At 45.4% G+C, this 27,061-nt stretch overlaps 1 protein-coding gene across 7 annotated transcripts in view; it reads right to left on the bottom strand.

Moving 5' to 3' along the window:
- Positions 1–27,061, bottom strand: part of ICE1 (interactor of little elongation complex ELL subunit 1) — a 78,748-nt gene that overhangs the window by 4,347 nt on the left and 47,340 nt on the right. For 5 of the 7 annotated variants that reach the window (XM_073332420.1, XM_073332421.1, XM_073332419.1 and 2 more), the window contains 2 exons: positions 8,302–8,492; positions 7,467–7,573 (listed from right to left, as the gene is read on the bottom strand). In XM_073332420.1, the coding sequence (XP_073188521.1) occupies positions 7,467–7,573; positions 8,302–8,492 (298 nt within the window). Of the gene's footprint in view, positions 1–2,903; positions 2,950–7,466; positions 7,574–8,301; positions 8,493–27,061 lie in introns of all 7 variants that reach the window. The other 2 variants (XM_073332422.1, XM_073332424.1) reach the window with 1 other exon arrangement.

Consider the following 27,061-nt stretch of genomic DNA (forward strand, 5'->3'; position numbering starts at 1 on the left):
GTTAGTAAAGCTTTCATGAAGTGGATAGTGGCAGGGTGAGTAAACACCGAGGTGCCGTCCATGGGAGGGAGAAAGGCACTTGAAAAGAATTGAGGGCCAGGACCAACATCTTAATGGCAAGGAGCTAGTCGAGGATTGCTGGAAGAGAGACCATGCTCAGTGAGTAGTGGTGGCGGTGGGCACGTGCCATAAAGTGTCTTCATTTAGCTTGATAGCGGGCGCTAGTGGATTATCTCCTGTTCTGGGCAAGGATGTGTCAAAGGGGGGTAGAGTATGCATGGTCTACCCTCAACTCCCATCCAAATACCAGGCTGTAAAGGTGAAGAGGGCCTGGATTGGGATGATGGACCCTCCTGCCCCCAATCTTGTGTTAGCAGATTCAGGAGTATGTGGAGTCGTGTGTGGGCAGAGAATCTGAGGAATTCTGTGAACCAGAACCGATGGGAACAGAACGGGGCTATGATGGTGGCTCTGTTCCAATGAATCTTGCCTAGCAGCTGCAGCAGGAAGGGAATGGGGGGAAAGGCGCAGTGAAGGTCACCTGTCCAGGGGAGGAGGAAAGCATCATCCTGAGAGCCCTCCCACAGTGCTCCTCTCGAGCAATAGAGGGGCAAGCTCTCTGTTCTTGTGAGTAGCAATGGTCCCATCAGTGGGAGGGGTGTGCCCTACTTCATGAAGAGGTACAGGAGCGTGTTGTCATGTAGCTGATACTGGCAGTGGCCATCTGGAGTGTGTGGGAGGGGGATGATCGCCACATCCGGTGAGGAGGATGCTCTGTCAGAACCAGTTTGATGTCTCCCTCTTTTTGATATATTGACAGCACTGGTGAGTGTATGGGGGACAGCTGGTAGGATGCCTGAGATAGTGCCTGGCATAGGGATCCCAGGGTCTCCAGTATGGCCAAAAGGAAGGGTCTCTTGGATGTGGTGGGCCGCACAGGAAGCAGTACCAGGCCTCTGCTGTCAGATCATATGCCAGAGGGTAGGGCAGCCTGGGATGTATGTCCAGACGCTGGCATGACAACAGTGAGAAAGAGGGTTCTGGCTCTAATAACGCCTTGGACTCTGAATATGGTTCCGGCAGAGGAGGGAGGGCGTCGGTACCGGAGGGCTGTGGTCTGGCAGAGGAACCGGCGTCTCTGGCACGAGCAGAAGGACTTCATCCAACAGGGTCAGGATGGTGTGGATGAGCAGGGGGCCAGATAGAAGACAAGACAGAGGGTAGAAAAGGATCAACTCTTCCACTGACAGAAATGCCTCTGAGTATACAGGGGTCTGCAGTGTACCTGTCAAGCTATTGGATGGGCCTGGCGATATCTGCAGAGCTGGCTCGTCTGCAAAACACACAGGTACTGGTGGAACAGGCAGTGTGCATGCCAGTGAGCAGGCTGCTTGGGTGCCAAGGTCAAGTTGAATCTCATTTGCACCTAGCCTTACCCTCCCTATCCAGGTAATCTTGGGTGCCAGTCCAGCCAGATCCACACATGACTTCTCACCTGACCTGGCATGGCTCCGGAAGAAAACCCTGCGGTCTGATCTTGTGCCCAGGAGAGTGTTTGCTCTCGTGCCGGGACTTATCTTTGGCCTTCAATACTGGCTCCAGGGCATGCGCAGTGCTCAGAAGAGTGCTCCATGCCGGTGATGGGGAGGGGGTTCTCCTGGTCCCAGATTAGAGTGTGCCCTGGGTCTCATCACTTCCTCCCTCAAGTATTTATGAAGGTGAAGCCTGTGGGCTTCCCGGGTCTGGGGCAAGAAGGATTTGCAAATGGCGCAGCGAGCTGTGATGCGTGCCTTGCTGAGGCAGTAGAGGCACTGGTGGTGCTTGTCGCCCACAAAAAGGGAGCCTGGGCAGGAGAAAATTTTTTGAAACCTGGAGCCTGGGGCACAGTCCTGGGGGGGAGGGGGGAGCGGAGGGGGAGTGTGTGTGCTTTATATATAGAAAGAGATGGGAAATACAGTCACTGAATGGGGAAAGAACTACTACACTAATTTATACTCAGCTAATTACCACTAAAAAACCCTACATACTATTATTTATAATGAAGTAGAGGTGAGTCACACTCTCCGAAAACTAAGATTGTGAAGGAACAGGGGGTTCCAACTCAGGCTATGTGGTAGTAAGAGGGAACTGGAGAGGTGTTGACTGACACTAGCTCTTATATTTTTGACTTGGAGCATGAGGAGATACACTACACACATGCTGGTCAATTGACGCTGCTAAAAACTGCTTCCAGACTCAGACACATGGCATGGATGCACACCCCCATGTGTGGAATACACATAGGGACCATCACTCAAAGAAGAATCAATAATACTGTATGTACAATTGAAACTGCAGCATGAATGTTTAGGTAGGAAGAAAAGGAGGACTTGTGGCACCTTAGAGACTAACATTTATTTGAGCATAAGCTTTCGTGAGCTACAGCTCACTTCATCAGATGCTTTCAGTGGAAAATACAGTGGGGAGATTTATATACACAGAGAACATGAAACAATGGGTGTTACCATACACACTGTAACAAGAGTGATCAGGTAAGGTGAGCTATTACCAGCAGGAGAGCAGGAGAAAAAACCTTTTGTAGTGATAATCAAGGTGGGCCCTTTCCAGCAGTTGACAAGGAAGTCTGAGGAACAGCCGGGGGGGGGAACCTGGGGAAATAGTTCTACTTTATGTAATGACCCATCCACTCCCAATCTTTATTCAAGCCTAAATTAATTGTAGGAAGATTACTTAATTTACGATTTAAGCAGGATACTGGGGACAACATTTCTTTCAAAAGCAGCATGATATCTTCAATGACCACAAATGGGTTAAACATCTGACGTGAAAGAGCACCTCCAAAAATCCAGTGCGCCTCATTAGCGTATTGCATCAGTACTTAGCCAGGAAAGAGAGCCACCTACTGAATTAACAGCTTTCCACAGCACCTGTGTGTTCTTTGGAGATCTCCTGTACACATAGGAGCAATCCTGCTTAGTTTCTAAGATCAAACTAAAAAACAGTCTGAGATAGTATAACATGCTAATGAAGGATATACTTATCTGATACTCTTTATGGCAGTTACTACTGTATTTATACACTGTGATACAACTTTAATTAAAAAGAGATTAAGCAAGCATCTCTCACAGTCCATCCTATGAATGACATTTAGCATTTATTTTTCCACAATAATCAACTGTAGCAGCAGCTATTTTTCTTTCCTTTGTTGTTCCTTTGAACTTTAAGGAACTCTTGTAGTTAGTCAAATAATATATACTGAAGAAATAGTTAAAATTCGAGAGAAGAGCTTGATAATCTAAAGGATTTATGGAAATAACCAAATGCAATGTTTATCTAAAAAGCTTGCTTCTTCCTTCATGTGAGATACATGAAAAGAGACCAGAAATCAACTAGTATCATATCCATATGCATCTGATGAAGTGAGCTGTAGCTGTTAGTCTGTAAGGTGCCACTTCTTTTTGCAGATACAAACTAACACAGCTGCTACTCTGAAACCTGTTATATCCTCTGAGTAATGTTATTTCCAAACAGTTAAATCAAAACTTGCTCTCCTACTTCAAAATGAATGCAGAAGGTAAAATTCTGCTGATTAAAAACTAAATGACTTTAAGACAGTTGGAAAGACAAGGTGGGTGAGGTAATATTTAATTGGACCAACTTCTGTTGGTGAGACACAGAAGCTTTCGTAAAGCTCACTTAGGGAGACAAGGCAGGTGAGGGTAATATCTCTTCTTGGACCAACTCAAGTTGGGCCCAATAAGAGATTACCCTCACTTACCTTGTCTCCAAGTGTCTTGATGTCATTTAGTTTTTAATTAGCAGAATTTTATTTTCTACATTCACTTTTAATATGCTCTATACGCTAACTGCTAAACTACCCTAGAAAGAGTTCCTTTATACAATATCTTAATTCTCTTGGAAGAGTCACTGAAATTAGACCTTTTTAAATAAATTATATTCAGTTGGGAGTTTTCGTTCTTCAGAGACCACAGGTCTTGTTTTCTGATGATTTGCCCTGAGATAGGCACTCACGGTTGTGAGCCACTCCAGACAGTGTGACTGACACACACACACACACAAACCTGCTTTAAGTTTCACATGAAATACAGCTCCTTCTGCAACACCATGCCCTTTACCAATATGCTAGAGCAATGGTTTTTCACCTGTAGAAAACAGATCCCTGATGATCTGTAGACTATGTCTAAAGGGCTCACAAAAGGTGGTTGTTACCATAGAACAGTGGTTTTCAACCTGGGCATCTATGGACCCTGGAGATACGCAGACTATATTTAAGTTTTCCAAAGGGATCCATTTGAAATTTTTTTAGGGATCTGCAATGAAAAAAAGTTCAAAGCCACTGTGCTAGAGAATTTGTTTTTTAGTAACTCAGAGGGGAGAGTGTCACCTACTGGAATCAATGGTATTTATATAAAATATAAGTGTAGAATGAAATCTTTGTGGGATGAGCAAGCCAATAGAAAATCTTCTAATTTGTATAGAGATTCCCAAGTAATGGCTCACAAAGAGCTGGCTAGTCAAATAGTACTGGGTTCTATTTCTTCTTGGGCCAAAAGAAATCTGATGAGCTTCAACAAGGACAAGTGCAGAATCCTGCACTTAGGAAGGAAGAATCCCATGCACCATTACAGGCTGGGGACCAACTGGCTAAGCAGCAGTTCTGCAAAAAAGGACCTGAGGATTACAGTGGATGAGAAGCTGGATATGAGTCAGTGTGCCTTCGTTGCCAAGGCCAATGGCACACTGGGCTGTATTAGTAGGAGCATTGCCAGCAGATTGAGGGAAGTGATTATTCTCCTCTATTCGGCACTGGTGAGGCCACACCTGGAGTATTACATCCAGTTTTGGTCCCTCCACTACCAGGGATGTGGACAAATTGGAAACAGTCCAGCAGAGGGCAACAAAAATGATTAGTGGGCTGGGGCACATGACTTATGAGGAGAGGCTCAGGGAATTAGGCTGCAGAAGAGAAGAGTGAGGGGAGATTCGATAGAAGCCTTCAACTACCTGAAGGGGGGGTTCCAAAGACTATGGAGCTAGGCTGTTCTCAGGGGTGGCAGATGACAGAACAAGGAGCAATGGTCTCAAGTTGCAGTGGGGGAGGTCTAGGTTGGATATTGGAAAACACTGTTTCACTAGGAGCGTGGTGAAGCACTGGAATGGGTTACCTAGGGAGGTGGTGGAATCTCCATCCTTAGAGGTTTTTAAGGCCCAGCTTGACAACGCCTTGGCTGGGATGATTTAGTTCGTGTTGGTCCTGCTTTAAGCAGGGGATTGGACTAGATGACCTCCTGAGGTCTATTCCAACCCTAATATTCTATGACAATTAAGATACATTAATATTGGGAGTGTATTTTACTTTCCCATTGAAGCAATTCCTTCTGTGGTCACAGTGCTGCACAATCATGATAGGAGAAAGAGATGGTTTATACAAGGTTAGGAATCTACTAGAAAATCAGAGGAAAGTTTGAAGAACCCTAAAATACAGGGGCACCAGAATTTTCCCCTTGTGGAAAAAGTGTACATTAAGAACTATTTACTTTTTACTAACAGACATAGATAGTAATTGAATCATTAGAAATCTCCTATACAGCTTGGCATGAAGCCGTAGTAATCTCTCCTCACAAGATTAAATACATATCACTGTCAAGCGATTAAAAAAATTAATGATTAATTGTGTTATTAAAAAATTATCACGCTGTTAAATAGAATACCATTTATTTTAATAATTTTGGATGCTTACTATATTTCCAAATTTCAATTACAACACAGTATACGAAGTGTTCAGTACTCACTTTATATTTTTGATTACAAATATTTGCACTGTAAAAAAAGAGGTGAATTGAAAAATACAAGTACCGTACTGCAATCTCTTTATCATGAAAGTTGAACTTACAAATGTAGAATTATGTACAAAAATATTATAGAATTTTAGAGCTTACAAGTCCACTCAGTCCTACTTCTTTGTCAGCCAAACACTCAGACAAACAAGGTTGGTTACACTTTGCGGGAGATAATGATGGCCGCTTCTTGTTGACATTGTCATCTGAAAGTGAGAACAGGTGTTTGCATGGCACTGTTTTAGTTGGCATTGCAAGATATTTATGTGCCAGATGCACTAAAGATTTATATGTCCCTTCATGCTTCAACCACCTTTCCAGAGGACATGCTCCATTCTGATGATGGGTTCTGTTTGATAACTATCCAAAGCAGTGTGGACTGTCGCATGTTCATTTTCATCATTTGAGTCAGATGCCACAGCAGAAGGTTGATTTTCTTTTTTCGTGGTTTGGGTTCTGTAGTTTCCACATCAGTGTATTACTATTTTAAGACTTCTAAAAGCATGCTCCATACCTTGTCCCTCCCAGATTTTGGACAGCACTTCAGATTCTTAAAGGTTGGGTCGAGCACTATAGGTATTTTTAGAAATCTCACATCAGTACCTTCATGTTTTGTCAAATCTGCTGTGAAAGTGTTCTTAAAACCAACATGTGCTGGGTCATCATCCAAGACTGCTATAATATGAAATATATGCAGAATGCTGATAAAACAGAGCAGGAGACATACAAATCTCCCCCCAAGGGGTACAGTCACAAATTTAATTGACGCATTTTTTTTTTTTTAAACAAGCGTCATCAGCATGGAAATATGTCCTCTGAAATGGTGGCTGAAGCATTAAGGGGCACACAAATGTTTAGCATATCTGGCATGTAAATACCTTGCAACGCCAGCTACCAAAGTACAATACAAACGCCTGTTCTCATTTTCAGGTGACATAAATAAGAAGCAGGCAGCAGTATCTCCCATCAATGTAAACAAACTTATTTGTCTTAGCAATTGGCAGAAGAAGTAGGACTGAGTGGACTTACAGGCTCTAAAGGTTTACCCTGTTTTGTTTGACTGCAGTTATGTAACCAAAAATAATCTGCATTTGTAAGTTACACTATCACGATAAATATATTGCACTTCAGTACTTGTATGAGGTGAACTGAAATACTATATTTTTGTTTATCATTTTTTACAGTGCATATATTTTGTAATCAAAAATAATATAAAAAGTGAGCACTGTGCACTTTGTAGTCTGTTGTAATTGAAATCAATAGTGAAAATGTAGAAAGACCCAAAAATGTTATAAATTTCAACTGGTATTGTTATGTGTGTGATTAATCACAATTTTTTTAACCACAATTAATTTGAGTTAATCGTGTGAGTTGACTGATTAATTAACAGCCCTAATATCAATATAACTGATCTTCACAGACAGCATAGAGAGAAGAAATATTTACTTAGTTATTGACAGTGGTGAATCATCACATTTAAAGTAACAATGAAATTCAAAAGCCAAAAATGTGTGAGTACTTCAATTCCAGCTTCCAGAAGCCATCCAGGCATTTTCAGAGGGTTTATTTATACAAAGAAGGAGTTCAACCAAAACTTATGGTACTCACCAATTAGCCTAAGTGTTGATGCTACAATAATATCTGGAGTAGGTGGAACAGTCTCATGTCCTTTCCTATGCTTTACCCACTGATCCATGACAGGCCAAAGCTCTTTACTGTGAAAGAAGACGTGTTGAAAACATATGGTATAGTGTTGATGATAATTATAGGATAAAATTAAATTAAAGAGCTGTGAGATAATTTATCATGCACCTTTTACAATCTTACCTGCTCAATAATTCATCTACTTGGAACTTATACATTCCCAACCCCTGAGCAGCTGTTTGTTCGTTTAAATTAACCTGTTAGAGAAATGACTTGCCTCCTGAGGCAGAAACCCAGGATATTACACTTGTCACAGTGTGGCTGGGTTACAGCTGTTCAATACTAGAGCAGTTTTGAATACAATGCATTTCAATTTTTAGTTGTATTTTCCAGTCACTCTTATGTCTGTTGGAAACTAACTATCATCTTCAGAAGATCAAGCATTTTATTTCCACTTATACATTGAGCTGAGCCAAGAGTCCCAGAGGTGCTCCTAAATCCATTTACAAAGTAAACCACTCTGGTAACACAGTTTCACACCGATGTTTTCTTGCTATAGTATCAAACAATTTTGTAAATCATTTTTGACTAGTTACTGTTGCTGTTCTACTATGGACTGAAACTACCAAAAACAGTAGCCATTTTATAGCCTGGATTGTCATCAGTTAGAGAAACATAAAATGATCACTACAGGATTTTGTTTTTAAAGCTCATAGGTTAAAAGCAAAAGAACTGGCTTTTGAATATAATGAAAAGGAAAAATTTAACATTCTGAAGTAAGGAGTAAGTAGCACAATACCTTATGATATTGTCATGCGTCCAACTCCATTTCAAGTGACAGCAGAGGAGATCAATAGCAAGTATACATTCCCAAGTGCTTTCACTCAGATCTTCTCCATATCGCTCACTCAACTGGAATTCCATTTTTGGACACAACTGTAGTGCCAAAAGCAGACTTGAGGCCATAATGCCTGTATCCAAAGGTGGACTCTGGAAAATTAAAATCAATTGATCTTAAAACAGGAAAAGGCAACTATCCAGAACTGAGTGTACTTTTCTGATCCTAAAAATGGCCAGCAGGCAAAACCACCATACACTATTCTCACAGGAATTCATTTTGTATAAATACTATAATTTGATTACTTTTGGAATTATAACCCCATTTGTATATACTCAGTATTTTCCTTTTCTATAGCTGGTGTCATTCCAAACATGATTTTTTTTTTTTTGGCAGTTAGAACATTTTCATTTAAATTATGCTCGGGTGAGAGAACCTTTTCCACTGCAAAAAGGCATTTTTGCTCACAACTCAGATTTACTGAATTTTTGAAGTCTAATCTAAGGATTGTCTAATCCTTACTAGAGGCTAGTTTCCAAGCAAGTGTGTCAAAGATATTTTAAACTAGCTAAGTAACAAGTGATTAAAAACTATTTTGCACATCTAAACTGAAGCTAGAATAATCAGGGGATTTAAATGCAGATACATTTTTTAAACATCCAGGTGCAGGACTAATTTTCTCAGGACAGATATTGTTACAACAGAACAGCAGTAAATTCTGGAATGATTATGCATTACACTAAACTGATACTGTGACCTTGAATGAAATTGAGAGATTTAATACTTTCATAGACGGGGTAATTCTGATTGGATAATATGGATCTTTATATAAAGGAGCTGTTACTTACCAGGACCTGTTCTTCTAAAGTTGCTTCTGTGTATTTCCACTTATGGAATATGATGTCCTGCGCACTGATAGAACTGCTTTGAAAAGCCACATCCATTGGGGGAGAAAGGGTGATCGTGAGAGATCTCACATGAGGGTAATGTCTTCACCCTACTCCACATAAGGGAGTGCTACCACCGCCTCAGTTCCTTCCTTCTACTTGCAGCACCCTGATATTATATAGAACTCTAAGGCAGAGGGGAAGATGGGCAAGTAGCACGAATGCACAGAGGTAACTTCCAAAGAAAAAACTGTTACCTACGTTGTCGTAACTGTTGTTTTTAGAGATGTGTTGCTTATGTCCATTCCATTCTAGGTGTGTGCACGCCCATGTGCGCAGTCACTGGAAATTTTTGCCTTAGCAGTATCTGTAGGGTTGGCTGCGGCACCCCTTTGAGTGCTGCACTCATGGCGCTGGCATATTAGACGCCGTCAACCCTACGTCCTCAGTTCCTTCTTGCTGGCAACTCAAACAGAGGAGTAAGGAGGGCAAGTAATGGAATGGACGTGAGCAACACATCTCAAAGAACAGTAACGAAAAGGTAGGTAACCGTTTTTTCTTCAAGTGCTTGCTCATGTAGATTCCATTCTAGGTGACTTGGAGGTGGGCTCAGAGTTCACAGTCTAGTGGCTTGCAGCACTACTCTACTGAAGACAGCATCATCCCAGGCCTGCTGGTAAGTGCTCAATGGGACATAAACATGTGGACGGACGACCAGTGGTCACCCTACAGATGTCCTGGATAGGCACTTGAGCTAGGAAAGCTGCCAAAGAGGCTTGCGCCCTGGTTGAGTGGGCAGTTACAATCACTGGAGGGGGCACCTTTGCCTGATCTTAGCAGCAGTGAATGCAGGCAGTGATCCAAGAAGAAATTCTGTGAGCAGACACCAGATGACTTTTCATCCTGTTGGCCACATTCCGCAAGTTGAAGATTGTCAGCTTGCAGAATGGCTTGGTCCTTTCAACGTAGAAAGCTAGCGCCCTCTTGATATCTAAGGACGGCAACCTATGCTCCTCCTCTGACTTATGCAGCTTTGGAAAAAAAGACAAGTAAATGTACTGTCCCATATGAAACTGTGAGACCACCTTCTGCAGGAAAGCCTGATGTGGCTGCAGTTGGAACTTGTTTTCGTAAAAGACCATGTAGGGCAGTTCTGAGGTAAGCACTGTAATCTCAGAGACCGGGCGGGCAGATGTTATTGCAACCAGGAACACAACCTTCCAGGAAAGGACGAGAGATCAGGAAAGCCAGAGGTTCGAAGGGGGGTCTCATGAGCTGAAACAGTGCAAGTTCAGGTCCCTTGGAGGAACGGGGTCCCTGACGTGTGGGTAGAGGTGCACGAGGCCCTTGAGGAACCTGGCAGTCATGTACTGGGTGAAAACTGACGTACACTAGAGTAGTGGATGGAAGGCGGAGATAGCAGCCAAGTGGACCTTGATAGAAGGGACAGACCTTGAAGCTTGAGATGCAGAAGGTTGTTCAGGATTACCTGGAAAAGATCCGGATTACCTGGAGGAGGCCCACTCTGGCAGAATGCATTTATCTGAGATCCAACCACCGCTTCCATTTGGCCAGGTAGGCCGCTTTGGTTGAGGGCTTTCTGCTGCCCAACAGGACCTGCTGGACAGCGGCTGAGCACTCCTGCTCCCCCACATTTAACAATGCAGCAGCCAAGCTGTCAGGTGCAATGCTGCCAGGTTCGGATGCAGAGGACTGCCATGGTTTTGGGACAGCAGGTCCAGCCTGAGCTGAAGCAGTAATGGAGCGGCCACCGAGAGGTCCAGCAGCGTGCCAAATCAGTGCTGGCACGGACAAGCCAGCACTATGAGGATCACCTTCTCCCTGTCCTGCTTGATCTTGGTAAGGACTCTCTGAATTAGCAGCATTGGGGGAAGGCATATAACCAAGCCCCCGACCACAGGAGCAGAAAAGCATCCGACAGGGAGCCTTTGTCGATCCTCCAAATTGAGCAGAAATATGGCACTTCCTGTTCTGCCTGAATGCAAACATGTCCACCTGGGGAATCTTCTAGATGGAGGGACCACTTGTGATGAGACGAGAAGGTCCTGCTGAGGTGATCTGCCAAAGCGTTCCTGGCCCTAGAGAGGCGTGTGGCTACAAGATGGATGTTGTGTTGCACACACAAGTTCCAGAGCCTGAGGGCTTCCTGGCCAAGGGCAGACAAGCTGGCTCTGTCTTTTTTCTTGATATAAAACATAGCCGTTGTGTTGTCCATCAGGACCTGGACCACCCAGCTTTTTATGTGAGGTAGGAAGGCTTGGCAAGTCAGGCGAACTTCTCTCAGCTCCCCGATGCTGATGTGTAGGGAGCGATATCGACTTGACCAAGATCTTGTGTACTGAAATTGCCCTCTCACCCCAGTTCCAAAGCATCGGAGATTAGGGTCATCAAGAGGGACGGAACTGCGAAGGGAACTCCATCCAACCTGGTGGATTCTTAGCATTTTAGGGGGAGGGATAGCTCAGTGGTTTCAGCATTGGCCTGCTAAACCCAGGGTTGTGAGTTCAATCCTTGAGGGGGCCATTTAGGGATCTGGGGCAAAAATTGGGGATTGGTCCTGCTTTGAGCGGGGGGTTGGACTAGATGACCTCCTGAGGTCCCTTCCAACCCTGATATTCTATGATTCTGCCACAATGTGAGCGACAAGAGTAAGTGGTCTGGGACCCTGATCACAGGGCCCATACTATTTCTGTTGGGGACGAAGACCGACACCAGCCATGCCTGCAGGAGCCTGAGGTGGAGCCACGTGTGCTGGACCATGTAAGTTCAGGCCGCCATGTGGTCTAACAATTTCAGGCACGTGTGAGCAGTGGTGGGGGGGATGGACTTGCATGCATAAGATCAGGTCCACCATGGCTTGGAACCAAGCCTGGGGGAGGAAGGCTCTGGCCTGAGTAGTGTCAAGGACCACTCCAATGAACTGTGTTGCACTGGAATTAAGTTAGACTTTTTTTCTCTTTTATTAACAGCCCCAGGTCACAACAGGTGGAGCAAACCAGGTCAAGATGATACCATATCTGATCCTGAGATTGACCCTTTATTAACCAGTCGTCAAGGTATGGAGAAATTTGAACCCCTCGGCGCCTCAGGTGCTATGCACTTTGTAAACACTTTGGGGCTGACGAGTGACTGAAGGGCAGCACTGTAAATTGAAAATGGCAGTGGCCCAACACAAAATGGAGGAAACACCTGTGCCCTGGGAAAATGGAAATATGCATCCTTTAAGTCGAGGGCAGCGTACCACTCTCCCAGATCCAGAGAGGGAATAATGGAGGCCAAAGAGACCATGCAGATCTTTAACTTGTTGAGAGACTTGTTGAGGCCCCTTTTGCTTTGGGGAATAGGAAATAGCAGGAGTAGAACCCTTTCCCTTTCAAGTCCGGAGGGACATCCTCTACTGCCCCCCAGGCATAGGAGGTTCTCAATCTCTTGAATGAGTAGTTGCTCATGAGAAAGGTCCCTGAGGAGGGACTGAGAAAGGAGATGGGAGGGAGGGTCGGCCACAAACTGTAGGGTGTAGCCTGAAAACATTATGTCGAGCACCCAACGGTCCAAGATCAACTGCAACCAGAAGAGGCGCAGGTAGTTGAAGAAAGAGCGGGGGAGGGGGGTCTGTGTGTGCATCATGAGAAGTGACTGGGGCGCTGTCCTCAGGAGCATCCTCAAAATGCCAGCTTCTGGCTTCCTTAGCCTCTGGAAGAATCAGGCTGGGTAGAAGAATGGGAAGATAAAGGGTGACACCATTTAAATTCTTAGTTTCTGACCACCTTCCTGTAGGAGCTGGACTGAGGGAAACCCCATGACCTTGACAGTGGGGGATGGAACACTTTCTAGCCTACTGATGGGTGGGTAGGCCTAAGGACCAGAGGATGGCACGGGAGTCTTTAAGGCCGTGGAGCCGTGCATCGGTCAGCTTCAAAAAGAGCCCTGATCCCTCAAACGGGAGGTCCTGGAGGGTAACCTGCATTTCCTGGGACAGCCCGGAGGACTGGAAAAAGGCTAATGTAATGCCCATCTTTAAAAAAGGGAAGGAGGAGGATCCGGGGAACTACGGGCCAGTCAGCCTCACCTCAGTCCCTGGAAAAATCATGGAGCAGGTCCTCAAGGAATCAATTCTGAAGCACTTAGAGGAAAGGAAAGTGATCAGGAACAGTCTGCATGGATTCACCAAGGGCAAGTCACAGACAGCTGTAGCAGCACAGGAGCCAGCAAACTGAGCTGTAAACAGGGGAGTTTCAGTGGGAGTTTGAAAGGGGAGTTTGTATTGTGGTGCTTGTTTGGGGTTTGTTTCTGCTGTGGGTGGTGGTGTTTTGGTGTGGTTTTGTTTCCCAGATTAATAGGATTTAGGTGGGAAGGCTATTACAGAGGCAGCAGTAGGAGTGACCCATGTAGCGGAAGACACAATGAACATGACTGGATGTGGAAGCTGTGGTATGTATATTATCCTGGACGGGGTCCCTGGTAACAGTTTTGTCTGCATGAAATGCCATCTGATAGAGCTGATGGAGGAAAGGATCCGAGGTTTGGAAATGCAGGTGGGAAGTATGGTTGAGTTTAGAAAGGGGTTCAAGCAGATTATGGAGCAAAGACATTGAGGTATATGAAGGGAAAAGCTCAAGACTTGCAGATGGAAGCAGGACTGAGGAATTCTGAGGGGAGACTGCTGGGTGAGGAAAGTGGTCAGTGGAAGCATGTGACTAAAAGAACCAGGCAGAGGAAAAGACGGGCTAGTGAAGGAGAAATAGAGCTCAAGAATAGCAGAGTTGGAAAATGAAGAAGGGGCTCAGCAGGTAGTCACTGAAGGTGGAAGGGCAAGGAAGAAGAGAAGAGCGGCTAGCCCTATAGGAAAAGGGGAAGAGTCATAGAATATCAGGGTTGGAAGGGACCTCAGGAGGTCATCTAGTCCAACCCCCTGCTCGAAGCAGGACCAATTCCCAGTTAAATCATCTCAGCCAGGGCTTTGTCAAGCCTGACCTTAAAAACCTCTAAGGAAGGAGATTCTACCACCTCCCTAGGTAACGCATTCCAGTGTTTCACCACCCTCTTAGTGAAAAAGTTTCTCCTAATATCCAATCTAAACCTCCCCCACTGCAACTTGAGACCATTACTCCTCGTTCTGTCATCTGCTACCATTGAGAACAGTCTAGAGCCATCCTCTTTGGAACCCCCTTTCAGGTAGTTGAAAGCAGCTATCAAATCCCCCCTCATTCTTCTCTTCTGCAGGCTAAACAATCCCAGCTCCCTCAGCCTCTCCTCATAATTCATGTGTTCTAGACCCCTAATCATTTTTGTTGCCCTTCGCTGGACTCTCTCCAATTTATCCACATCCTTCTTGTAGTGTGGGGCCCAAAACTGGACACAGTACTCCAGATGAGGCCTCACCAATGTCGAATAGAGGGGAACGATCACGTCCCTCGATCTGTTCGCTATGCCCCTACTTATACATCCCAAAATGCCATTGGCCTTCTTGGCAACAAGGGCACACTGCTGACTCATATCCAGCTTCTCGTCCACTGTCATCCCTAGGTCCTTTTCCGCAGAACTGCTGCCTAGCCATTCGGTCCCTAGTCTGTAGTGGTGCATTGGATTCTTCCATCCTAAGTGCAGGACCCTGCACTTATCCTTATTGAACCTCATCAGATTTCTTTTGGCCCAATCCTCCAATTTGTCTAGGTCCTTCTGTATCCTATCCCTCCCCTCCAGCGTATCTACCACTCCTCCCAGTTTAGTATCATCCGCAAATTTGCTGAGAGTGCAATCCACACCATCCTCCAGATCATTTATGAAGATATTGAACAAAACCGGCCCCAGGACCGACCCTTGGGGCACTCCACTTGATACCGGCTGCCAACTAGACATGGAGCCATTGATCACTACCTGTTGAGCCCGACAATCTAGCCAGCTTTCTACCCACCTTATAGTGCATTCATCCAGCCCATACTTCCTTAACTTGCTGACAAGAATACTGTGGGAGACCGTATCAAAAGCTTTGCTAAAGTCAAGATACAATACATCCACTGCTTTCCCTTCATCCACAGAACCAGTAATCTCATCATAAAAGGTGATTAGATTAGTCAGGCATGACCTTCCCTTGGTGAATCCATGCTGGCTGTTCCTGATCACTTTCCTCTCATGCAAGTGCTTCAGAATTGATTCTTTGAGGACCTGCTCCGTGATTTTTCCAGGGACTGAGGTGAGGCTGACTGGCCTGTAGTTCCCAGGATCCTCCTTCTTCCCTTTTTTAAAGATTGGCACTACATTAGCCTTTTTCCAGTCATCCGGGACTTCCCTGGTTCGCCACGAGTTTTCAAAGATAAAAAGAGTCAATGGAGACTACACCAAATATGAGCCCCAGGAAGATACAGGAGAGGTTGCAGAGGATTGCAAGGGAGAATAGGAATGCAAAGAACTTGCAGCCAGAGGGAACAGGGGATAGACTGGAGAATAGTACCGTCACCAGGAAAAGGCAGGTCTATGTGATCGGGGACTCTTTACTGAGAAAAATAGACAGGCCTGTAATCAGAGCTGATCCAGAGAATAGAAGGGTGTGCTGTCTTCCAGGTGCTAAGATACGGGATGTAGCCCTGAGGTTGAAAAGGATCCTAAAGGGAGCGGGAAAGAATCCCCTAATTATCCTTCATGTGGGAACAAATGATACGGCTAGATTCTCGCTGGAAAGTATTAAGGGAGACTATGCTAGGCTGGGGAAGACGCTTAAGGAAATTGAGACTCAGGTGATCTTTAGTGGGATTCTGCCTGTTCCTAGAGTAGGCCAACAAAGGTGTGACAAGATTATGACGCCAACAGATGGCTTAGGCAGTGGTGCTATAAGGAGGGCTTTGGGATGTATGGCCACTGGGAGGCATTCATGGACAGAGGACAGTTCTCTCAGGATGGACTTCATCTGAGTAGGGAAGGAAATAGACTTCCAGGATGGAGGCTGGCACAATTGATTGAGAGCTTTAAACTAGGAATTTGGGGGAGATGGTTGGGAGATGTCCAGGTAATCTCCACACTGGATTTCAGCATTGTGAGGGAAGAAAACAAAGTAAGAAAGGATACAGCCATGGGTAGGAGAAGGTATATAAGGAGGAAGGGCAGTGTGGATACCAGTCTAGTAGGTTATACTGGCTGTAGAATGGCCATGCCTAATTGGGTACAGAATTTGAGCGAGGCCAAACAGCAAAAATTATGATGTACACCAATGCGAGGAGCCTAGGTAACAAAATGGAGGAACTAGAGCTACTGGTGCAGGAAGTGAAACCAGATATTATAGGGATAACAGAAACATGGTGGAATAGTAGTCATGACTGGACTATGGGTATTGAAGTGTATGTGCTATTTAGGAAAGACAGAAATGAAGGCAAAGGCGGTGGAATAGCGTTGTATATCAATGATGAGGTAGAATGTAAAGAAATAAGAAATGATGGAATGGATAAGATAGAGTCCGTCTGGGCAAAAATTACACTGGGGAAGAAAACTACTAGAGCCTCCCCTGGGATAGTGCTTGGGGTGTGCTATAGACTGCCGACATCTAATTTGGAGATCGATAGACCCTCTTTAATGTTTTTAATGAAGTAAATACTAATGGGAACTGTGTGATCATGGGAGACTTTAACTTCCCAGATATAGACTGGAGGACAAGTGTTAGTAATAATAGTAAGGCTCAGATTTTCCTAGATGCGATAGCTGATGGATTCCTTCATCGAGTAGTTGCTGAACCTACTAGAGGGGATGCCATTTTAGATTTGGTTTTGGTGAGTAGTGAGGACCTCATAGAAGAAATGGTTGTAGGGGACAATCTTGGTTCAAGTGATGTGAGCTAATTCAGTTCAAACTGAATGGAAAGATTAACAAAAATAAATCTGCAACTAGGGCTTTTGATTTCAAAAGGGCTGACTTTCAAAAATTAAGGACATTAGTTAGGGAAGTAGATTGGTCTGAAGCATTTATGGATCTAAAGGCAGAGGAGGCCTGGGATTACTTTAAATCAAAGCTACAGAAGCTATCGGAAGCCTGCGTCCCAAGAAAGGGGAAAAAATTCATAGGCAGGAGTTGTAGACCAAGCTGGATGAGCAAGCATCTCAGAGAGAAAAGGAGTACTTGTGGCACCTTAGAGACTAACCAATTTATTTGAGCATAAGCTTTTGTGAGCTACAGCATCTGATGAAGTGAGCTGTAACTCACGAAAGCTTATGCTCAAATAAATTGGTTAGTCTCTAAGGTGCCACAAGTACTCCTTTTTCTTTTTGCGAATACAGACTAACACGGCTGCTACTCTGAAACCTCTCAGAAAGGTGATTAAGAAAAAGCACAAAGCATACAGGGAATGGAAGATGGGAGGGATCAGCAAGGAAAGCAACCGTATTGAGGTCAGAACATGTAGGGATAAAGTGACAGGCTAAAAGCCAAGTAGAGTTGGACCTTGCAAAGGGAATTTAAACCAATAGTAAAAGGTTCTATAGCCATATAAATAAGAAGAAAACTAAGAAAGAAGTGGGACCGCTAAACACTGAGGATTGAGTGGAGGTCAAGGATAATCTAGGCATGGCCCAATATCTAAACAAATACTTTTTCAGTCTTTAATAAGGCTAAAGAGGATCTTAGGGATAATGGTAGCATGACAAATGGGAATGAGGATATGGAGGTAGATATTACCATATCTGAGATAGAAGTGAAACTCAAACAGCTTAATGGGACTAAATCAGGGGGGCCCAGATAATCTTCATCCAAGAATATTAAAGGAATTGGCACATGAAATTGCAAGCCCATTAACGAATTTTTAATGAATCTATAAACTCAAGGGTTGTACCGTATGACTGGAGAATTGCGAACATAGTTCCTATTTTTAAGAAAGGGAAAACAAAAAAGTGATCCGGGTAACTACAGGCCTGTTTGACATCTGTAGCATGTAAGGTCTTGGAAAAAATTTTGAAGGAGAAAATAGTTAAGGACATTGAGGTCGATGGTAAATTGGACAAAATACAACATGGTTTTACAAAAAAGGTAGATTGTGCCAAACCAACCTGACCACCTCCTTTGAGAAAATGACAGATTTTTTTAGACAAAGGAAATGCAGTTTCAGTAAGGCATTTGATACTGTGCCACTTGAGGAATCATTAGTTAAATTGGAAAAGATGGATCAATATGAAAACTGAAAGGTTGATAAGGAAATGTTTAACAGGGAGACTACAGTGGGTCCTACTGAAAGGTGAACTGTCAGGCTGGAGGGAGGTTACCAGTGGAGTTCCGCAGGAATCAGTTTTGGGACCAATCTTTTTATTACTGGACGGTGCCTCTCGCCACCCCTCTGCTCACTTCCACCAAAGAGGCAAACTCCTGGGCTTGATCCTGTAGGAGGCCCTCCTTCAACTTGCTCAAAAAGTACCACAGATTGAAGTTGTACCTTCCTAGCAGGGCCTGATGGTTAGACACCCAAAATTGCAGGCTGGTTGTGGAATGAATTTTCCTGACAAACCAGTCCAGTGTCTTGGCATCTTTATTTCTTGGTGTGCCACTCACCTGGCCCTGCCTATCCCTTTCATGGACAGTGGAGATGACCAGGGATCCCACTGCAAGGTGAGTGTACAGGTACTCAAACTCCTTTACTGGGACATAGTACTTCTTTTCCGTCTTATTGTAGATAAGCGGAATGGAAGAGAGGGTGTGCTATACAGACATAGCAATTTTTAGGACCCCTGGATAGCTGGGTAACGCAACTCGGGCCAGGGTGGAGGAGGGTATGACATTAAAGAGGTCTGCCTCCTCCCCTAGCTCCTCAGCCTCCAAGTTCAGGTTGACAGCCACCCTTTTGAGCATGGCTTGGTACTCCTTGAAGTTGTCAGAGGGGATGCTAGTTTGCGAGAGGCCCACCACCACTTCATCCAGAGATGAGAGACTACTGCACTGCAAGGGGAGGGGTGGCTTCCCTTTGCTAGTCTGCAGTCAGCTCTTAGGGCATTGGTGCCCACTGTGCCACCCTGACATCAGATTTGGCACCGTGCTCTGACTCCAGTAATGGCGGGGGTAGTTTGTGTGCCGGGGAAGAAGGGTGTGAGTATTGGACCACCATAACAGGTACACCCCACTGGTTCCAATATTGCCACTGAGTGGGCCCCTCTCCCTGCCTCCACGCCACTGCTGCAGGAGCCGTGCTGGTCGCATTGCCTAGTGGCAAGTCGCCTTTTATAGGTGAGGGGGCTGAACTGTCCTTTGGACTATTGCCCTTCCGGTGACCAGGTCGGAGCATAGATGCCTGATACTGCCGACTGACCTTCGTCAATGACCGGTAAGGAGAGGGTGAGGATCGGTGCCTGCCCGAAGAGCAGTATTAGGGAGTCAGAACAGTGCCACGACCGGGAACAATCCTGCACGGGGGGGGGGGGAGGGAATTGAAGCCTGGGAGACTGTCAAGACAATGGTGATCTGCACCTTGGCGATCTCTGGTAGGAGGCCCAATTGTACTGTGGGTACAGGGATCGGCATCATGGCTCAGGTGTCCCGTGCCTCGTAGGTGAAGACCTTGGCATCAGGGACCTGGGCCTTCTGACAGGGGACCGAGGCTGCTTTAGAAGGGGGTCCCATAACTGGCTTGCCCGAAGATGCCGGGGCCTTAGGAGGGCTTGTCACCTGGCTTGGCATCTGCAGTGCCTGCCAGTCTACTTGCTCTTTGGCAGCCAGGCCCTCTTTGGGCACCAATGGCCCTACAAGGGGCTGACCCCCTGCCACTCCCAGAGTCGGAGGTGGGTCCCTGGCTGAGCTGGGGGTCCGACTGCAGTGTTACCTCAAGTAGCTCCACGGCAGGCACCTGGCCTAACCTGAAGCCCCCTTTTTCTGTGGTGCTGGCGGCCCCATCGACTTTGACCGCTTCTTAGGTGCCAGTAAGGGGGAACGGTGCCGGTGGTGCGCTGCATGCCGATGCCAAAGTGTTGAGTTTGGATTCCGATTGAGAGGGCTCTGAGGTAGAATGAAGCGCCGTCTCCACGAGGAGGGCCATCAAGTGAATATTCTGCTCCTTTTGAGTTTGAGGGTGAAAGTTTTTGGAGATCCAGCACACTGGGCCTTTCTGTGGGACTCCCTCAAACACTTTAAACAGCTATCATGGGGGGGGGTCACTAATGGGAATCAGCAAGCTGTACGATGAGCATGGCTTAAAGCCCCATTCCGAGGTGAAGCCCCTGCCAGGACTCTAACTACTAAACTACTCTAACACTTAACTTAATGGTATAATTAAGTACCCAACAACTAAAAACAAAGGAGACAGAGCAATGGACTATAAGAACCACTAATGCTCTTGCGATGCAAGACAAGGCGCTCCAACCATCACAGGCAGCAAGAAACTGAGAGGGCATAGGGTTGGCAGCGCCTAATATACCAGCGTATGAGCGTGACACTATCAAGGGGGCGCCACAGCCAACCCTATGGATATTGCTAAGGCAAAAATCTCCAAAGACACTGCACATGGGTGTGCTCACATCTAGAATGGAATTGATATGAGCAAGCACTCGAAGAACAGATACTGATAAGTAACCTCTCTTTCATGATTGAGAGGCTCTGTATTCCCATTTCAGGGAGATTAACAAGTGGTGTCCCACCAGGATGGCTGTGGGCAAGGAATTCTTAGCTAAATATGGACCGCTCTCCACAACTGGGGATCAGAGCACAAAGCTAAATCCAAAGAGTACTGATTGGTGAATGTGTACACTAAACTTCAAGTTGCTGCATTATATATCTCCACTAGGGAAGCTGCCAGAGGCATGCCACTAATGGAGTGCTGGCTCTAGTGGAGTCACTCTTTAAACCAGGGGACACTGGTTTTCTAGCAGAGATGTAAGTGTGCTCCTCTGTAGTAAGGAAATACTATTATCCCAGTTTTACAGATGGGGCATGGAACAACAGAGAGGTTAAGTGACTTGCCCAAGTTCACATAGGAAGTCTTTGGTACTTGAACCCAGATCTCCCAGGTCTCAAGCTAGTGCCATAACCAGTGAACCATCATTCATCTCCCCATATACTACATATAACCTATAGGATTTTCTAACGAGCTTGGTATTTTCCAGGTAAAAACAAAGCATCCTTTTTACATCTAGAATATGGAGAAGAGTTTCCCCTGCAAGGGAATGGGGTCTAGGGAAGAACATGAAGGAGATAGTTGGGAATCTGAGACCACTTTAGACACAAAGCTAGGATGGGGCATCATGGTGACTTTCTACTGCCGTACCATAATATGAAGTGGAGTGGCCTAAGCTCATGCACCCTCCTAGCAGATGGCCATTTTGATAGAAAAGCACTCAAGAGGCTTGTGCCAGATACACATAAGTAGGGCCCATCAACTTAATCAGGGCAAGCTTTAGGTCCATGAAGGTGAGAGCTCACTAACTGGGCGGGGGGGATGGGACACCTTTACCATGTGTGAAAGTGGAATTTTCTGCATTTTTTTATGAATCTTATGTGCACCTCAGTTTCCCTCTATAATTAGTACTTAACCCACCCCCATCCCCCAGGACTAAGTCTTCTCTTAGGGGCAGCACAGGACATGAGTTACCTTGCTGTCTGGGTTGCAGTGATTAGGGTCACTAAGGAATTGGCTGAAACCCGCTGAAAGTAACAGATCAATACTGAATTCAAAGGAGACAACAAAAAGCCCCAGTGGCCAGAACATTGACACCCAGGAAATAACACAGAGGAAGGAGATTTTCCTCCCACCATGCATCACGGAAGCTGAGCAGAGACCCCAGCTTAAGAACAGAGGACTGAGACATGAACAGCAAGGGATAAAGTGTGGGCTTCTGGAGGAAGCTGGCTGCTCTCTCCTAGGACAAACAAGTGAGTCCGAGAGAGCCTGAGATAGAATCCACTGTACTTGGCTGGTGATCTGCTCTGGCTTGACCAGAATGGACTATGCTTTAACCTTTATTTCTCTATGTTAACATAAGGACTTTGAATGCTATGTTCCAGCTGACTAATAAACCCTACTCTGTTTTGAAAAGATGGTTTGTAACTGCAAATACTTGTGGGGGTAGTGCATTAGTCCCTGAAGAGTGTATAAGTGTCTACAATCTATGCCTGACCTATCAGTCCTTGTCCCCATCCTCAAAGAAAACTTGCACAACACTTTCAAAAGACAAGCCTGGGAGATAAAATTCATAACTCTGCTAGATACTAAAAATCATGGACTGAACAGACACTGGATTTGTTGTAATAAACCATAATCTGTAACCCACTATCCCCCTCTTTTTGTCCTATGACTGCAGGGGTGTTAATGGACTGCTCTACCTCAAATGGTCCCTTACAATATGTGCTACCTAATTATGCTAAATGGATCTGTTCCATCTTGCATTTAGCTATGACACTCAGCATATCTTTTCTACACCTAAAGAGTTTGTGTGGCTCAAAAGCTTGTATCTCACACCAACATAAGTTGGACCCATAAAAGATATTACTTCACCCACCCTGTCTCTCTAATACCCTGGGACTGACATGGCTACAACTACACTACATGTAATTACAATAAGTAGATACTGCTCCCATGTGGACGTTTAAGAAAGCTATATCTACGCCCTGAAACTTAAGGTGTACAGGGTACTCTAGGACTGCAGGGACCCCAGCTCAAATGGGATTAGTCCTTGACTAGTGGCCCAAACAGAGAACTGCTTCATTTCTGTTTATAGCATTTCAGTAATATGGCTTGGAACATCTGAGACATAGGTTCTCAGGCCAGTGCTGACAAGGCCACGCTAGAAGAGACGATTACTCACCTGTGCAGCAACTGAGGTTCTTTGAGATGGCTGTCCCTGGGGGTGCTCCACTTTTAGGTGTTTGAGCGCCCCTACGCTTCTAATAGGAGATTTAAGGTAGAAGTGTCCTGGTCGGCAACGCTCATTCTGCTCGGAGTGGGTATCGCAAGCGCGTATCCAACTGCCCCCCAGTTCCTTCTCTGCTGCAGAGGATCGAAGAGAAACTCCGAAGCAGAGGGGAGGAGGGGGGTAGTGGAGCACCCACAGGGACACTCATCTTGAAGACCCTCAGTTACTGCACAGGTGAGTAGTTGTTGTTTCTTCTTCCCCTGTGGGTGCTCTGCTTTTAGGTGACTATGGAGCAGTACCTTTCAGTGGAAGGAGGGGCTTTGGAGATATTTACTGAGAGGCGGATAACATTGATTCTCCGAAATGAGCGTCAACAGCTGATCGCTTCTCTATAGCATAATGACTGGTGAAGGTGTGGTGTGATGCCCAGGTAGCTGCTTTATATATATCAATGATGGGTATATCTTTAAGAAAGGCCAGTGATATGGATATAGCCCTGGTGGAATGCGTGTGAAGACCAGAGGGGGGTTCTAGGTCATGTTCGCGGTAGCATAATCAGATGCACTCAGATATCCATTTTGAAAATCATTGTTTGAAAATGGTTAGTCCTTGAGATCGTTCCATTGTGGAAACGAACAATCTGGTGGATTTTCTGAATGTCTTTGTTCTATCTATATAGAACGTGTGTGCCCTACGAACACCCAGCGTGTGAAGAGATGCTTCCCTGATGTCAGCATGTGGCTTTGGGAAGAATACAGGTAAGTAGATGAGCTGGTTGAGATGGAAGGATGAGGCCACTTTAGGTATGAATTTCAGATGTAGGCGAAGGATTACCTTGTCCTTGAGGAATATGGTGTAAGGTGAAGTTACCATCAGGGCACCAAGCTCTCCAACCCGTCACGCAGATGTAATTGCGACTAGGAAGGCAACATTCATGGACAAGTGTAATAGTGAGCTGGTAGCCAGAGGCTCAGAAGGTTTGCCCATGAGGATACATAGGACTAAGTTAAGGTCCCACATAGGAATAGGGTCTCTGACAGTAGGGTAAGTATTCTGTATACCCTTGAAGAAGCGTTTAATGAGAGGAAGTGCGAATATAGTGAGGCCATGTACTTTGCAATCACAGCTTTCCATTCCACTTAAGTGTACCCAGAGTGAACTTACAGAAAGACCTGATTTTTTTTAAGGTCCGCATATATTCAAGTATTGCAGGTAATGAGGCTGTTCAAGGGGAAAGTTGTTTGCCTCCGCAACATAGTAAGAAATGACGCCACTTTTGAGCATATGGTTTTTGTGTGGTTAATAGTCTGCTGTTCATCAAAATATCCTGGACCTCTGTGGAACAGCCTGCCTCCAGAGGTGTCAGCCACAAATTAGCCATGCCTTGAGATGGAGGATCGGGATGTTGGTGGCAGAGACTACCTGAGTCCTGTGTGAGTAGGTGAGGTACGAGTGGGAGGGACCATGATGGTGGTGTAATCATCTGGTTGAGTTAGAGAAAACAAGTTTGTCTAGGCCATGGTGGTGCGATCAGGATTACTCGGGATCTGTCCTGTTTTATCTTGTAAAGGACAAGAGATATCAGAGGAATCGGGGGAAAAGCGTACATTAGAGATGCTTCCCATTTCATGAGGAAGGCGTCCCCGAGGAAGTTTTCCCTGAGTCCTGCCCAGGAGCAGCATTGAGGGCACTTTGTATTGTGGGGCATTGCAAAAAGGTCTATTTTGGGGAACCCTAGTGTTGGAAGATAGTGGTGAGGATTTCTGGGTCCATTTCCCATTCATGTATCTGGGAGAAGTTTCTGCGTAGCTCATCCGCTGTGATGTTTTGGCTTCCCAGTAGGTAGGCCGCTTTGAGAACTATGTTGTGGGAGATGCACCACTCCCAAAGGTGAACTGACTGTGCAGTGTGGGTAAGACCGAGCCCCACCTTGGTGACCGATATAAAACATAGTGCAGATCCTTACAGACAATTTGGCCACCATCTTGTTGTGAATGAGGAGCAGAAAATGGTGGCATGCATTGTGGATCACCCGGAGCTCCAACAGATTTATGTGGAGCATGGACTCCATGGAGGACCATCTGCCCTGGATGATATGTTCAGACAGGTGTGCCCCCTACCCCTGGAGACACACATCCCTGGTTATCGTTACTGATGGGGTGTGTCGTTGGAATGGGACACCCATGCAGATATTGGAATGGTTTGTCCACCAAGATAACGAGTTCTTTATCGTGGTGGGCATGGTCAGTCGCTTGTGAATGTAATGTCTGTGAGGAATGTATACTATATGGAGCTATGCCCGAAGGTGCCTCATATGAAGTCGTGCATGTTCCACAACAAATGCGGTTGTTGACATGTATCCTAGAAGTTGGAGACATAACCTGGCGGATGTCTGCGGGCTGTTTTGTATAGTTGCTATGAGGTTCATTAATATGAGGAAGTGTTGATGGGGTAGACTTGCCAATGCTGTGGTGTAGTCCAGGTGGGCACCTATGAATTCCAACTGTTGGATCAAAATTATGGTGAGTTTTAGGGCACTGATTTGTAGGCCTAGTCTTATGAACAGATTTGCAGTGAGCGACAAGCGTCCATCGCCTGTTGGCATGAAGACACTTTCAACAGGTAATCGTCCAGACAGGGGAATATAATTATCCACTATCTGTGAAGATGGGCTGCGACTACAGCGAGGACTTTGGAGAAAACTCACAGGCCACGGTAAGCCCCAAATGGGAGCACTTTGTACTGGAAATGTAGGTTGCCTACTGTGAAACGTCTGCGTGAAGGATGTATGGTAACATGGAAATACGCATCCTGGAGGTCGAGGGCTGAGAGCCAATCTCCCTTCTCCAATGCCAGGGTAACCATCTTGAAACGCTGAGTTCTGAGAAACTTGTTTAGCTTGCACAAGTCCAATATGGGCCTCCAGCTGCCCTTTTTCTTTTGGATGAGGAAATAGTGTGAATAAAACCCAGTCCTCCTGTGCTTGGGAGATAGAGGTTCTACAGCACTGAGTTGCAGGAGGGGATTTCCTGCTATAGTAGATGCTCGTGAGAATGGTCCCTGAAGAGGGACGGGGAAGGGGGGGTGGGTTTGTTGAATAGAGGTGAAGGGTATGGAACAGCCCTTGCGTATAATCTCCAGAACCCATTTGTCCGATGTAATGGTTGCCCAGACCGAAGAGAAAGGTGTTAGGCGGTCTCCAAATGGACTGGAATCGGGAGATGGTTGCGATAATGGAATGTGAGGGACTCTCATGCCCTCAACCAACACTTAAAAAATGCCTGTCTAGAAGTAGATGGTTGGGACATGGCACATTGCCCCGGTGTCTGTCGTTGTCTTGGCTGACGATGGTAGCACTGTCTCTGCAGCTGGGTGTACAGAGCAGTACAGAAGCACTGGGTGTGTCATAAATATAAGGGGAAGGGTAAACCCCTTTAAAATCCCTCCTCGCCAGAGGAAAAATCCTCTTACCTGTAAAGGGTTAAGAAGCTAAAGGTAACCTCGCTGGCACCTGACCAAAATGACCAATGAGGAGACAAGATACTTTCAAAAGCTGGGAGGAGGGAGAAAAACAAAGGGCCTGTGTCTGTCTGTATGATGCTTTGGCCAGGGACAGAACAGGAATGGAGTCTTAGAATTTAGTAATCTAGCTAGGTATGTGTTAGATTATGATTTCTTTAAATGGCTGAGAAAATAGCTAGAATGACTATTCCTGTCTGTGTGTCTTTTTTGTAACTTAAGGTTTTGCCTAGAGGGATTCTCTATGTTTTGAATCTAATTACCCTGTAAGGTATCTACCAACCTGATTTTACATCGGTGATTCCTTTACTTCTATTAAAAGTCTTCTTGTAAGAAAACTGAATGCTTTTTCATTGTTCTAAGATCCCAGGGTTTGGGTCTGTAGTCACCTATGCAAATTGGTGAGAATTTTTACCAAACCTTCCCCAGGAAGTGGGGTGCAAGGGTTGGGAGGATTTTGGGGGGAAAGACGTGTCCAAACTATGTTTC

Source organism: Lepidochelys kempii, chromosome 2, assembly GCF_965140265.1.
Source record: "Lepidochelys kempii isolate rLepKem1 chromosome 2, rLepKem1.hap2, whole genome shotgun sequence".
NCBI classification, from domain to species: Eukaryota; Metazoa; Chordata; order Testudines; family Cheloniidae; genus Lepidochelys; species Lepidochelys kempii.